Source organism: Phytophthora sojae (assembly GCF_000149755.1).
Source record: "Phytophthora sojae unplaced genomic scaffold PHYSOscaffold_4, whole genome shotgun sequence".
In the NCBI taxonomy this organism is placed as follows: Eukaryota; Oomycota; class Peronosporomycetes; order Peronosporales; family Peronosporaceae; genus Phytophthora; species Phytophthora sojae.
This window is the reverse complement of record NW_009258118.1, coordinates 105,380-119,589: the sequence shown is the minus strand read 5'-3', so window position 1 is coordinate 119,589 and position 14,210 is coordinate 105,380. Positions and strand designations below refer to the sequence as shown.

Sequence of the window (14,210 nt, the reverse complement as noted above, 5' to 3'; positions counted from 1 at the left end):
GGATCTTGTGTCCTCAATCGATCCACCTTGGCTGAACACGACGACCCACGTTAGCACACTGTCACCAGGCGTGGACGTCTAGCATTTCGCCTGCCTTCCAAATAGTCATGTTGAAGAGATTGAAGCGCTCACCGAGTCCCTAAAATGTTTTGCATTTTTCTCTCTTTTCTTCATCTTAACGTATGGTTCGCTAGCACTGGTGCAGTGATCACAATGAGACGAGCGTCCGGCCTATCAACTCCCGGGCGCTCGCCTCGCGAGTTCAACACACCACCGCACACAGCGCTCTCGTCCTCTGCCGAGTCTAACCTTCTTCTCCTGGACGCACCTACTGCTGCTGGCACTGCACGCGCTGGCCGCCGCGCTCCTCGTCCGAGTCGTAGGCCTCGCGCTGCTGCTGCTCGGCCTTGGCGGCCTCGGCGTCGAACTCCGAGAGGAAGCACTCCTCCGACTCGGCCACGGGCGCCAGGGGCGTGGGGGCGGGCAGCGTGCTCTTGAGCATGCTCAGCTGCTTCTCCGAGAGGCTGCCGCTCTCCGGGAACTGCACCTTGAAGAGGATCACGAGCTGGCCCTTGACGAACGGGTTGCCGTGCGTGGGCATACCCTCGCCGTGCACGGCCTTGAACTGGTTGGGCTTGATGATCTCACCGGGCCGCGTCTTAATGTGTAGGTGGCGGCCGTCCAGGTGCTCCACGATCATCTCGAAGCCGCAGAGCGCCTCCACCAGACTAATCTTCTTCTCCATGATGAGGTTGCCGCCCTTCCGCTGGAACGTGGCGTGCTCCTTCTCCTGCACCACGAAGATAATGTCGCCGGGCACCGTGCCGGGCGCCTGGTCGGCTTCGCCCGAGAACGTGATGCGCTGGCCGTTGCGCATGCCCTTCTCGATGTGCACCTCGAGCACCTTGCGCTCCTTCGTCACCTTCTTGCCCTTGCAGCCCTTGCAGCGGTCGCTCTCGCGGATGCTCTTGCCCTGGCCGCGGCAGTCCGGGCACACGCTCTGCATCTGCTGCACCATGCCGGGCGCGATGTGGCGCAGCTGCACGCGCATGCCGCGCCCTTGGCACGTGTCGCACGTCTTCTCGGCGCCCTCGGCGCCGCCGCGGCCCTCGCAGCGGCCGCACAGCACGTCGCGGTTCACGGCCAGCTTGACCGTCTTGCCGTTGTACAGGTCCTCGAGCGACACCTTGAGCGGGTGCGTCAGGTCCTCGCCCTTCTGCGGGCCGCGCGGCCGGCGGCCGCCCTGGCCGCGGAAGAACTGCGAGAAGAGGTCGCTGGCGTCCGCGCCACCGCCGCCGTTTTGCAGGCCCTCCTCGCCGTACTGGTCGTAGAGCTCGCGCTTTTCCGGGTCGCTCAGCACCTCGTAGGCCACCGTAATGGTCTTGAAGAGCTCCGGGTCGCCGCCCTTGTCCGGGTGGTTCTTGAGCGCCAGCTTGCGGTAGGCCTTCTTGATCTCGGCGGCCGTGGCCGTCTTGGGCACGCCCAGCGCCTCGTAGAACTTGCTGTTGTCCACGGGCTTGGACGGGCCACCGGGGCCGCCCTCGAAGCCGCCGCCGAAGAAACTCTCGAAGCCGCCGCCGAACATGTCGACTAGTCTACGAGCTGGGTGGGGGGTACTGTGTGTTGTGTGAGAGGGTGTTGATGTATCAGGCCTCGAGGGATTTCTTCTCCCTGCTGCCGGTCGAGTCTCGCTGTGTGGACTGCGGAGAGGTTCGAGACTGGCTGGCTGGCTGGCAAAGGGGGAGGAAAAAGGCAGCGACGCTTGTGTTTTGGTGTGGAGCACACGGGCGTCTTAGGAGAGAAAGATCGTGGAACGCCCGGCCCCATACAAACACCCAGTCTGGCGAGTAGCTAAACAGCTGCGCGCCCCGGCTTTGCGACGGGTTGCAGACCTTGTATTACGTTCACAGTGTATTCATCCATAAACGCGTTAGTATCGTAACAAGACTCTATAATTGAATGCAAGAGTAGTTTTCGATGAGTTACTTTGAAATGAAAATAAAAGCGGCAACAGTAGCTACTTCTCGAATTTTCGGCCAGGGACCTCTAATCGGGTCGTTTGACGCGTTGAAGTGGCTACAAACCTTGCTGTTTGGGCTTCATTCTAGAAGGAGAAGCGCCGAAGCTGGACGTCTCATGGCTGGTGATATTGTTTGACTGACGTGTTCGCAAGCTGGCTTCACAGCCGCAAGGGCTCGGAGCTGTCAAGCAATCAGCTCCAGCTTCTGCCAATGCAGCCTACGAGCAACGCGCTGCAATGGTCCCACCACGCACCGACACAATGTCGTGCTTCTACTGCTGCAGCGATGAAGATGGCGGGCGACAGCTGGCTGGTCAGCTTGTTAAACGGCGACGACGCAGAGCGACCAAGTTGTTGGGCATAGCTGCTGCAGCCCAAGCTGAAGTTTGTTCCCGGCGATCTCGGTGCGGATCGCGGACGCCGAGGAGCTCGTCTGCCACGAGTTCAGATTACAGCGAGGCTATCCCAAATCCGGAGGCGAAGTTTCGCTTTGTGCCTCGAACGAAATTGACCATTTCGCCATTTTGCGCGTTGCTGGAGTTTCTTCTCGCCAGAACCCCATGGGCAAGCTTGTCTCGCACTAAAACAACCTGGTGCCGAGCTCACGTCGGTCCCTTGGCATAGTCGTCAACTTCCTCAGACGAAACACAGTTGCAATTGGTCTTGCTATAGCAAGCTATGGTTTGATGCGCTCATTTACCTCTCGTCACTTCCTGCAAGTTGTCTGGACTAATGGGACGTTGCAGTGAACGAAGCGAAGGGTACAAACGGGGTAAATGTAACCTGACCTATAATGATGACAATAATACTAGGGAGCCTGCTTCCTCTGTAGGTGCTACATCGATCCTGGAAGCTTGTGTGCACGGTTGACGTCGAGACGCGATCTAAGTAGCTGGTGCCAGCGCTCCCGAAGCAGTGCCCTGCTTGACGAACTTCCAGCGGACTGCGGCACTGCCGACCGCTATCCACTCCCCGTGGTGCCTCTTCAAGAAGGCATACTGTACTGTTCGAAGGACTCCGTCAGCTTGTCCTTGCTGTACGACGGGATGGTGCTGACGGAGTGAAACTTGTCCGCCAGGTACTTCTCGCTCACGGCCTTGGCTTTGTCCTGCTGCGTGTTGACTATCTGCACCTCGATCGCGTGCAGCCGATGGAGCTCTATGATGCAGTCGTGGAGCTCGGACGGGTTGTACTGAGTGACGTGGTGCAGCGTTGGCGTCCACGCATCGGCTTCGTCTGTCATTAGACGAGCGAGATACACGGCCGATGCCACCAAAATCGAAGGTTTGAACCGCACCATGTGGTAATATAGCTGAGCGAAGTCACATAGGTACTGAACAAAAGAAAACAACATGCCTGGTGAGAAAACTTGAGTTGCCCACCCTTAAACAAAGACGTTCACCGACGTACCGACACCAATGATCGCTGTTTGCTCGACGAACACCCAGCCTTCATGTACCGATGCATAAATCCGTAGCAAGTAGTCGAAGCCACGCGGTATTCTAGCGCATTGAGCACCTTGGCCTCCATGTCCAGCATCTACAGAATCAGCAGAGCAATTAGACAAAATTGCAAGTAGCAAGTTGAATAGTCAAGGCCAGACGTACCTCCTCCGCCGTGTACGTCTGGTCAGAGATGTAAACAAACTCCTCCACGTTCGGGCCGTACACCTCCTCGAACTTGGCAGCAATCATCATGCACGCGCATCCAAGAAGCTGGAACTGTTTCCGGGTGATTTTGATTATCCTGAGGCAGCGGTCCACAAGGTTGACCTGGAAAAATACAAGACCGCACAACAAATAGTAAGAAAATCGAACCCTGTGTCTGGAGATGATAGAGGAGCCAGGTGCGTACCGCCTTGTGAAACGTCAGCGAGTCGAGCTCGTACTCCTCGCCGACCTCAACGAGCCAGTCCACCAGGATGGTGCGCATCTTCTCGTTGATGTCCAGCTGCACTGTGCCAATGTAGTCTGCTTCCGGCAGGTACTTGGTCTCGTGTTTCCTGTAATAAGTGTCCAGCTCGCGCACGAGCTTCGCGTGGTGGGAGTTCGTCGTGGGGGACGGTGCGTCAATGTCGCGCACCTCGGCCGTGTACGTCACCTTATCGAAGCACGAGTTCCTGTGGTCGAATGTGAAAGTGTACGGACGAGGAGCAAACTCGTCGCGTGGGGGCGGGAGGGCGGCCGTCGACGCCTGCTGCAAGGCCACACTCTGCTCGGGCTCCTGTATCTCTGGCGTCTCCTCCTTCTGACTCTCCTGCTTAGTCTCCGCCTGGTTGTCCTCCTGCTGCTTCACCTCCTCCTTCTTCACCTCCGCTATCTCGGGCTGCTCCTGATTGTCCAGCGCCGCCACCACGTTCTCCTTGTTGGCCTCTGCCTTGAGCTTCTCCTTGGGCTTGACGGCCGCCTGGAACGACAGCATGCTGGTCTGGATCTTGTGGTGCGGCGGCGGGGGCTGGTTCTCCGCGCCCTCGAGCCGCCGCTTCTTGGCGCGCGTGGCCTCCGCCCCCTTCTTGCTCACGGCCGCGCGCTTCTTGGCCTTGCTGGCGGCCGTGGAGGCCATGGAGCTCTTGAGCGCCGAGTTGACGGTCGTGGCCGTGGTCTTGCGCCGCAGCGACGCGCGCGGCTTGGACGCGTCCACGGCCGCCGCCTCCTTCTTGACGGCGGCGGCCCCTCCACGCCGCGCGCGCGGCTGCGAGAGCTTCTTGGCGTTGTTGCTGATGTCCTGCAGAGCCCCGCGCTTGCGCGTGCGCGGGGCGACGCCGCTGCTGCTGCTGCTGCGAGAGCGCTCCATGGGGCGGACGAGGGCTAAGGGCGGCGGGTGGGGCGAGTGCGCACTGGGAAGGCGAATGGAGGCTTTTTGCGCGGGGCGGCCGGCTAGCGTTACTTCAGAGCCGGGTTTGAATTTTGAAACCTTGCCCATACGAAAACCTAGTGCAGAATCCGGGCGGACAGATGGATACATTGGTGAAGTAGTATTAATAGCAGAGCACTTCAACCAGTTGACAAGCATCGGTCTTGCAAGGCGCAGGGTGTGCTCGCATTGTAAGCCAGAAAAGCGGAAGTGCTGGTGACGGGTACAGTCTGACTGTGCCTTTGCTAGCGCTGGATTGATAGAGCTGAGGGGCAGCGGGCTGCATGAAAGGCGAAAGGAATCCCTGGGTCGCGAAGTCTCGCAACGAGCAGCGCTCTCACCGTAGATAGCCCCCGTGCGCTGTACTGCATTCAACGACCGGACCTCGACTCTATTCAGAGGGTGTGAACCTACTCAAGACAATGGCCATAAAAGCTATTGTGACTCGCAATTATTGTGAGGAGGTGGCCACTGCGCCACCACAGCACCATCGCGGGTACCGGTGTCGTTGCCACGTTCTCAGACTACCTGAAGCGCTATCGAGGCAAGAAGTTGGCTTTTCGTATCATTAAACACCAACAGATGCAGAACGAGCTACGTGAGATCCACGACGACATTGATTTGGTCTTGGAGGAGCTGAATCTTGCCAAAAACATAGACTGGAAGCTGCAGTCCGAAGGTGACCAGCGCACTCAGCACAAGCTGCTGAAGACGATGGCCCAAGACTTTTTCGCGGTTAAGCTGGAGCTGCAGCAAACACGGTCCCAGCTGGAAGCCATACTCACTCTTCAGTTCGAAGCCTCACAAGTAGGACGCCATAGCAAGGAAGCGCTGGAGTTGATCAGGTCCATGATGGGGACAATTGTCCAAGCGTCCAATATGACCGTGGAGAACTTACCTCCCTGGTATCTACCGCCGGAGGAAATCCAAGTCGAGCCAACACCATTTGCTCAAGGTTCTTTCGCGTCAGCTCACTACGGAACGTGGGGCTATAGCACAAGTGTCGTGCTTAAACGTTTCCATGTTGAGGACATTACAGCGGACGAGCGAGTGCGACAAAAGGTCGTTGTTGAGATCACTAGGTGGTACTGCTGCAATCATCCGAACGCCTGCGAGCTGTTTGGCGGTTCACACGCCAGCGCACCACCGTTTATCGTGTGTGAAAATGCCACAGACGGTAATATGGCTTCATTTCTTGCTCGGTCGGAGGCCAACAAGCAGCAAATGTGGCGATTGTTGTACGAGGCCACTCTTGGATTGGACTATCTCCACAAGAATGGCGTGGTTCACGGAGACCTCAAGCTCACGAATATTCTAATTGGGACAGGCGGCCAAGCCAAACTATCGGACTTCGGGCTCAGTGCAATTCGCACCGTATCAACGCCAGGACTCATAGCTGGTCGGTTACGTTGGCGAGCCCCCGAGAGCCTCGGAAAATTGGTTTTCGCCTCTGATGTGTACGCGCTTGCTATGTGTTGCATCGAGGCTGTAACTGGGCAGCCTCCATTTGCTGACTTGGATGATGAGTCGGTTCTGGAGAATCTCAAACAAGGGGTGATACCTGAAAAACCAAGTGATATGTCAGCTGGGGTGTGGGAACTGATCGAATCCATGGCGAAAGCAAACCCGGAAGACCGCCCCAAGCTTCAAGATGTGCGTTCGCTGACAGCAGTGCGACACAAACAGCACAGGAATTTATTTCGACGTCTAAGGATATTTCCACCGATTTGAAGGGCAGGACTTGGGACCCGTCGTGCAAGTGCTCGACTCGATAGCAAACCTGTGCCTCGAGGTGAAAGAAGGCTACGCCCGAGATTCCTTCCAAATTGTTCACGAGGAGATACAGTTTATATTTGACGCACTGACGAGGGCGAAGGAGATAAATTGTTCCGACGTGCTCAAAATGTACATGATCGTCCTGGCCAAGACATTGCGTTGTCTCGAGCGTTATACAAGCAAGAAATACCTCGTTACTCGCCTCATTAGCTTCCCTGCTAGGGAATTGGGCGAGATTAGTAAGGAGATTGATGCGATCTTTGAGACCCTGAGTGACGCCGTGAATACCTCGTGGAAGCAGCTGGAAGCTGGCCAGGTTGAGCGGATGAGCTCCCTGTTTACCACCAGCGCTGAAGTTATGGGCGAACTACAGAGCGCTTGCTCGGAAAGGGAAGACATGATGATGCTTAAACTTAAAACGACGAAGCAAAAAGGCCGACTGAACGACGCGGCAATGAAGCTCATGCATTCTATGATGTCAAGCGTTGCGCAGCGATCGAAGGTGGTAATGAGTGATGAATTGCCCCCGTGGTTCATACCATCCGACGAGATTGAATTCGAACGTGAGCCGTTTGCGATGGGAGCCTTCGCTTCAGTTCACCAGGGTACGTGGAAACTTCGCAACGTTGTGGTCAAACGCTTTCTAGTTGGTGATGCAGTGAAAGATGAACACAGTAAACAGATCGAGAGCGAGATGAGACTTTGGTTCGAGTTGAACCACCCCAACGTCATCAAGATGTTTGGAGCCTCTCACGTCAGCTTACCGCCGTTTACTGTGTGCGAGGATGCTACCAGTGGAGACCTTGCTTCGTTCCTCGCTCGGTCTGAAAGCAACAAACAACGGACTTAGGGTCTGTTGTACCAAGCAGCCCTCGGGTTGGAATACATTCACAATAAGCAGGTGGTGCACGGCGACCTTAAGCTAAACAACATCCTGGTGAGTGCTGACGGACAAGCGAAATTGTCAGACTTCGGTTTGAGTGTCGTGCGGACGCCCGGCGATTCCAGCAACGCAACTCTCGGAATGTTTGTTGGTGGGGGCTTACGATGGCGTGCCCCAGAGTGCCTAACACAAGCACCGACGTTTGCTTCGGATGTGTACTCGTTCGCGATGTGCATTATCGAGGCCGTGAGCGGTGAGCCCCCATTTGGATTTGTGGACGACAACAGCGTTCTTGAGATGGTTAAGAACTGCGTAATCCCAGCTAAACCAGATGACATGCTGACTGAAGGGTGGGAGCTAGTTATGGCCATGACGAACATGGACCCAAGCAAGCGGGCTACTCTCTCCTATGTACTTGAAAAGCTCAATAACCTTGCTGAAGACGAAGAAAGGATGAAGCCACAACACGAAGAAGTTGGTGCTTTGGAGTCTCCACGAAGGGACGAGGAATCTACTTTCGATACAATGGGCGTCTTGGATCTCGTGGCTGAAGTTTCTGCTGGACGGGAAACTGAGGTGGCCTTACGATGCCTCCTTCGAGCTTCAATCAATGACGAGCAGCGTGCACTCATGTACAAAATCAACGGAGTACAGAGACTTATCACTCTGCTGAAAGGCGATCTGTCGTATTTCGCTCAATTGTACGTGTTGCAGTGTCTGAAGTGGTCTATGGTCGCAGACTCCATGCTGACTACTCCTGAATTCGAAGAAATTCGCAAGAGCGTCCGCGAAGCTTCTAAGAGCGAGCTGGCGTTGGTGGTAGCTGACTTGAAAACTGGAAGCGACCAAGAAAAAGAGAAAGCGGTTGCTCTGTGTGGGTGTATCGCTACCAGAGGTGACACCGATAGTCTCTTCGAAGTTGGAGTGGTGCAGCCTCTGGTCACACTGCTTAGAGGAAATGACGAGCAGAAATTGTGGGCTGCCGAAGCGTTGGGCAACCTCACTACTGGAAGCGACGCGATTCGAGCTCAGATTATGCAGGGAGAAGCAATTCCATCACTTGTGGCGCTTGTCCTAGTCGGAACCGAAGATCAGAAGCATCGAGCAGCGTATGCGTTGGGAAACCTGGCTCTGAGCAAGGACGCTAATGAGCTGATTGTAAGGAGGGGCGTCATCGGCCCTCTGGTTGGCCTTGTGCACACTGGTACCCGCCAGCAGAAGACCACCGCCGAGTGGCGTTAGATAATCTCGTCCGGATCACGTACTGGAGCCCCACTGATATTGCTCGCGAGCAGTCAACCGACCCACTGATTGCTTTAGTGCTGGTAGGGTCAATCGAACAAAGGGATAGCGCAGCGTGTGCGTTGATGACCATCGCCAACACTAACGACGCACTTCGAGCTGATATTGAACGGGATGGAGACGTGTCTCTATTCGTCGCCCTACTACGAGCTGGGAGCGATGAAGAGAAGAATTATGCAGCGTGCAAGCTTCGAGACCTGGCAGTGAAGGACGTAGCTCGAGTTCAGATCGTGCGTGGAGGAGGCATCGCCCTGCTTGTTGTGTTAGTGGAATCTGGGACCAAAGAGCAGAAGCAAAGTGCAGATCCAGGACGGATCCTTCCCACCATCTCGATGAGGGTTGGTTTGAACCTTGTTCGGCCACAAGGCCAGTAACTCAATACACCTCAACGTTATTAAAAAAAAAATGGTTTGAACCTCGTGTAGTGGCTTCCCGCCGGGTGCATCAAAGCGGCGGATGCAATACGGGTTGTTGGACTTGGTAGCAAGACCCTTTGCTCCGATAAGCTTGAGATTGTATCGCTCCACCACGGATCCAGTTGCAGGTTTTATCGTTGACAGTCGGCGCTTCATCACTGACAGCACCCCCTTTTTGCTTTCTGAGGTCGTAGCCGAGCTGCGTTCGGGTGAAGCTGGAGCAATAGGTGGGAGGGTTTTAACCGGAGATGGAGCCTCGGCTGGAGTCAACACTTCAGGGGTTGCGACGTCCGTCTTATCGACAGAAATCGGGAAACCCGCGACCTCACTTACAGCAGAAATTTCATCAATCTTTGTCTCGTCCGTCTTCAAATGACCAGGTACATCATCCGTCTTCGGTTGAACCGGTATCTTGTCGCTTTCCGCGTCAATCATCTTTGGCTGGTTGTAATCATGTTGGATATCCGTCCTGGCCCGAGCTGGCAATTGCGTTCGTTCGAGCGCCGCAGTATCAACTGGCGTCGTGTAGTCATTCGCGAGCATAATTTTATCCCCATACACACGAATCTCATCCAGGGACGCCCAGATGTACCGCGTTGGGTTCACCATGACACCGCATACCAGACCCGACAGATGTGGAATATCTTTGGTCTGGAAGTTCTTATCGTAAATCTGCAGAAGGCGACGAAGTAGATCCAAGATTTCGTAGGGACTGAACTCTCGGTTTTCGTCCACGTGCTGAGGCCCCGCTGCCAGATGCTTAGCGACCCCGCTTCGCTTCGAAGCCCCGTGGAAATATATAGCTTTGTCGAGCTGCTCTCTGCACTCTTCATGATGAAATGATAAGGCAACACGCAACGTCAGCCGTTATAGCTACATCATCACAAACTTTACCTTTTTTGCATGAAACTCACCTTCGGTGATAGCGTCCACGACGTTCATCCCAAAGAAATCAGGAACAGCGGCTGAGAGCAATGTCAAACCCACCTAGAACAGTCATACATGCGTAAGAAAGGCTGCAACCTATCGCTATTGCAACTTACATCAACCGTACCTTCAGGCATTCCCCAAAGCGTCCGGCAAACACTTCTTTCGCGACCGAGATGGAAATGCCGTCGTGGTGGCATTTGCCCGTGAGGTCACTGCGGAACTTCACTACGACAGTCGTAGTCACTTTCTTCGCTGCGGCAGCTAGGACGCCAGTGTCTTCATCATCGAAACCCTGGTACTCAAGTGTCCACAACGACGGAACCTTGGCTTTGGTGTTCATCCCTGTGATCAGTGCGATCTGTGCGCGCAATACTCTGTCAGCTGAAGCTTCGAACCGCTCGCAGATGCGCTCAATAGCTCGGTCAGAAATGTCGCCTTGTACTACAGTAACCTTTGGCTGCGTAGCGAGATCGGCCTTCTCGATATCAGTGAACGTCACGGGCTGAAGCTCGCAGGATTTGTCGGTGTACCATCGCATGTCAAACGGGAGGATTTCTTGGTTGGTGCCGACAATTAGCTGCTTGACATGATCTTGATCACTGAGGAGCTGGTCAACGTCGTAGTATCGGCCACGAGGGTTCACGGTGGAGCGTGTCACCAACAATCCGGGGTAAGTCCGGAGCAGATTTTCCATGTTCATGCAGTACCACACGAACTGTTTCCACGCCAGTGTTCGCTCTCTCGCTACCACGGTAATGCTTAGAGCACAAGGCCTGCCTTCTGAACCGGCGTCTCTGTCGACGAGGGCGCTGCATTTGTTAGCCACCCTGTCGATAAAGCTAGACCGAGTGTAGCTGCGTTCGAACCAAAGTGACGGTGAATACGTCACCACTGCCAGCTTTTCAAACAGATTTTCGTGAATTGCAGGCTCAAACGAGTACTCCCAACGCACCCGCTCAGTTAATCCCGCGGATTGTTCCTCCTTCGTTGGAAAATCCTTGGATTCGGTAGTACCGGGGGCCAGCTTCCAATACACAGGCACAACCAGATCGGAATTCCACGAGATCTTGCTTGCTTGTCCTGCAGGGTAAGCGAGATGGAGGTGAAGCAGCAGCAGCTTCAACTGGTGAGTGGTGGACGTACTGACGTCTTTCCAGTAAGGGAGGGACTGGAGCACGGAATGCCGGACAGCACCGTCCAGGGAGGCATTGGCAGCGATCTTGTGGTTGACGATCTGCCGGATGAAGTCGATCACGAGCATCGGATCCAAGAAGAGACGCTCTTGCAGTAGTTGGGCATCCGACACTCCGTCGAACCATAAAATATCTCCTGTATCGTGGAGAAGATGCAACGCACCGAGAACCTCATCTTTTGGGATTTTGAGCTGTGAAGACTGGAGCACCGACTCGACGAAAGTCTTGACGGGTAGGAAGGCCATGTCAACTTGTTCCTGAATCTGCGTCTGGTTCTTTTGGCCTGAAACCCACTTTTGTTGCGTGTACTTCAGTAGTTCTGCGTAGCTGGCGGGTAACTTCACTGCTCTGGCGCTCAAGAGCATCAGAACTTTCATTTTACCGATAGCCGTTGTTTCATACTTCATGTCAGCACTCGAGAAAACGATGAATTCGGATGACAGCAGAACCGGTTGCTTGCGTAAAATTTACTCGCAACCTGCGATTTTCTCGTCGAGCTCTTTCGTTTCCGCTCTAGGATCCGCCTCTTGAATCTCCAGCCGGTTGTTTTGTGCGTCCATCAGAGCACGTTCCACTCGGTCCTTCATCCGCTTAATGTTGAGCTTAAACCTCAACACGACGTCTTGTTGAATATCGCGAAGTTCCCTTGGGTCGTTCTGGAGTCAGGTCGGCTTTCGTGCTCAAGAACGCAAACTCGGCCTGTGGGTGGTGAGCACAGATCATTCGTACCCACTTGAGAATGTGGAGCTCCATGAAGGTGTCCATGACGGTATTGTCCAAAGGATCATCAGCCGAGTCCATTGTTGCTGCTTCTAGCGTCTTACTGTACAGATCGAGGTTGATGAACAGCAAATAAAGAGTCCGAGACGAGTAGAAGAGCGTGTATGACGCTCGGTATTCCTCCTGTCCAGCAAAGTCCCAAAACGAAACTTGGTATTCGCAGTCGCCAGTGTTTGTTTGGACTTTGAAGCTCCAGGGAAACTGGTCAATTCCAATAGTGCGAACGTCCTTAGCTTCCAGTGTGGACGAACCGGTCGTGAAGCTTTTGATGAAGCTTGTCTTGCCCCATAGACTAGGACCGACAACGCCGACCTTGGACCGGTAGAGGATGCTCTGGGACTCGGATCCTCCTTTGGAAGTTTGCTGAGATCGATGCCCGATCTCTGAAGCTTTCACAAAACTCCCACTTCTGGCAACCATTCGACCTCGAGCAGGATCAATCTTCACTCGGGGTGCTAGCTTGTACTGACCGGAGTGGCGCACCGGCGTGACCCCTAGTGATTGGTTCGCCTTCTTGAAGAACTCGGCAATTGCTTGCGGTCCTTGCTCAAAGATTTCGACTGGCATTGAAGTCAGTTCTTTCGCTCCGAAGTCGCGCTGTTGGGCCCATTCGTGCACGAGTTGTATGCGTGGCATCATCCTCGCTGAATAACACTCGGGCTTATTTCTCGACGGAAAATATTCTTTTGGATCATCCCATGGCACTTCGGCGTGGTTTGTTAGCAGGAGATAAGCAACTCGAATGAAATCCTCGCTCCAAATCCAAAGAGAGGAAATGGCGGCGTCCAACGGCGTGCCATTGTTCTGTACGAGAACAACAGGGCTCACGTAAATATTTATACGAGCTATGCAAGTGACAATTGAGCTGCGTACCTCATCCACAGCGTTAACATCGGCCCCGTTTTCGATCAGCATCCTCCTTCCAGTTGGCAGCATGTTCATGGAGTGGGGTTCTCTCAAATGAGTCCTTGGCATGAACGTTCGCTCTCTCTTCGAGCAGGAAGTTGAATACTTCCACAGAGGGCAGCTCGAACAGAATGGTTTGCGTCTGTATGTCGAATCCACGATATAGTACAAGAGATTAGTTCAACATTCCAGTAGGGCAGGTTTGAAGCACTCACCACTTCACTGTCGTCACCAAGGATGAGTGTGTACGGCTTGTTGATATTGGCACCGCGAGAGCGAAGCAGCTCTACGAGCTCTAGGTTATCGCGTTTCACAGCTGCGAGAAGAGGTGGACGAACCTGCCACAACATTGAAAGAAAAAAAATCATAAACATAGAGGTAATACAGCCAATCATTCGACACAAACTGACCTCAACTTCATCCGATCCGTCTGCAACAGCCCCGCTGTCGAGCAAGAGAGTCACCCTATCAACAGCGCCTTTGTCCACTGCATTATACAACAGACTAGTCTTTTGCTGGTGGACATTATTGTTAGTGAAGGCAAAATCCATTAGAAAAAATGCACAATGCATCAGTACTTACTCCGTGGCTTCCGCTGGGAAAGTTAGCGTTCGCGTCTACACCATCAAACAGGAGATCTGCCAGCTCACCCACATCACCAGCTTCAACCGCTTGTATGGCAGCTTCAGCCTTTCGAGACAAACCCTGGCCTCGGTTCAAGGCCGAGAAATACGTAGCGATATCGAACGCTCCACGATGGAAGACTTCAATGGGGAGCTTGAAAGACATATCGCCTGACCCTCCCACTCGAACACAAGTTGTAAACGGGCCTTTACAGCGTTCGCATCCATGTCCGGTTCAAACCTCGATCGGAAATACTCGCCTGGGTCTGACCAGGCCACAAGGGCCTTGTTCTTGAGCAGAATGCGACAGCCTTCCATGAACTCGTCATCGTCCGATCTCCTTTGACTCGACTTGCGGAAGATCGCGCTATCCTGAGGAGAAAGATTTTCCTACAGCAAGCACAAGTATTAGTACGATGTGTAGAGGTCAAGAGCGGTAAAACTTGATCCTCTCCTTACCTTGTTGACGGCGTTCGCATCCGCGCCACCGGAAACTAAAGTGCGGACAAGGCGCGAGTTCCAGTTGTT

The 14,210-nt window shown here is 54.2% G+C and overlaps 6 protein-coding genes across 6 annotated transcripts; 3 read left to right on the top strand and 3 right to left on the bottom strand.

Moving 5' to 3' along the window:
• Positions 1–328: 328 nt before the first annotated feature.
• On the bottom strand, positions 329–1,606 carry PHYSODRAFT_345922 (hypothetical protein; the record flags this gene model as incomplete). The annotated part of the gene is made up of 1 exon (XM_009527226.1): positions 329–1,606. The coding sequence occupies exon 1, from the start codon at positions 1,583–1,585 to the stop codon at positions 329–331; it is 1,257 nt and encodes a 418-aa protein (XP_009525521.1). The 5' UTR covers positions 1,586–1,606.
• A 1,190-nt stretch (positions 1,607–2,796) lies between these two features.
• On the bottom strand, positions 2,797–4,813 carry PHYSODRAFT_543936 (hypothetical protein; the record flags this gene model as incomplete). Its single annotated transcript, XM_009527225.1, has 5 exons — positions 2,797–3,353; positions 3,431–3,559; positions 3,628–3,792; positions 3,875–4,330; positions 4,373–4,813. The coding sequence occupies 5 exons, from the start codon at positions 4,811–4,813 to the stop codon at positions 3,006–3,008; spliced, it is 1,539 nt and encodes a 512-aa protein (XP_009525520.1). The 3' UTR covers positions 2,797–3,005.
• A 564-nt stretch (positions 4,814–5,377) lies between these two features.
• PHYSODRAFT_376968 (hypothetical protein) lies at positions 5,378–5,671 on the top strand (the record flags this gene model as incomplete). Its single annotated transcript, XM_009527224.1, has 1 exon — positions 5,378–5,671. A coding segment is annotated over one exon (294 nt), but the record flags the coding sequence as incomplete, so codon positions are not given.
• Positions 5,672–5,752: 81 nt separating this feature from the next.
• Positions 5,753–7,982, top strand: PHYSODRAFT_501284 (hypothetical protein; the record flags this gene model as incomplete). The annotated part of the gene is made up of 2 exons (XM_009527223.1): positions 5,753–6,154; positions 7,551–7,982. Coding segments are annotated over 2 exons (834 nt in total), but the record flags the coding sequence as incomplete, so codon positions are not given.
• Positions 7,983–8,057: 75 nt separating this feature from the next.
• On the top strand, positions 8,058–9,208 carry PHYSODRAFT_499446 (hypothetical protein; the record flags this gene model as incomplete). The annotated part of the gene is made up of 2 exons (XM_009527222.1): positions 8,058–8,736; positions 8,862–9,208. 2 exons carry the CDS (start codon positions 8,058–8,060, stop codon positions 9,206–9,208), a joined length of 1,026 nt encoding a protein of 341 aa, XP_009525517.1.
• A 1,081-nt stretch (positions 9,209–10,289) lies between these two features.
• Positions 10,290–11,750, bottom strand: PHYSODRAFT_299912 (hypothetical protein; the record flags this gene model as incomplete). The annotated part of the gene is made up of 1 exon (XM_009527221.1): positions 10,290–11,750. One exon carries the CDS (start codon positions 11,748–11,750, stop codon positions 10,290–10,292), a length of 1,461 nt encoding a protein of 486 aa, XP_009525516.1.
• Positions 11,751–14,210: the final 2,460 nt, after the last annotated feature.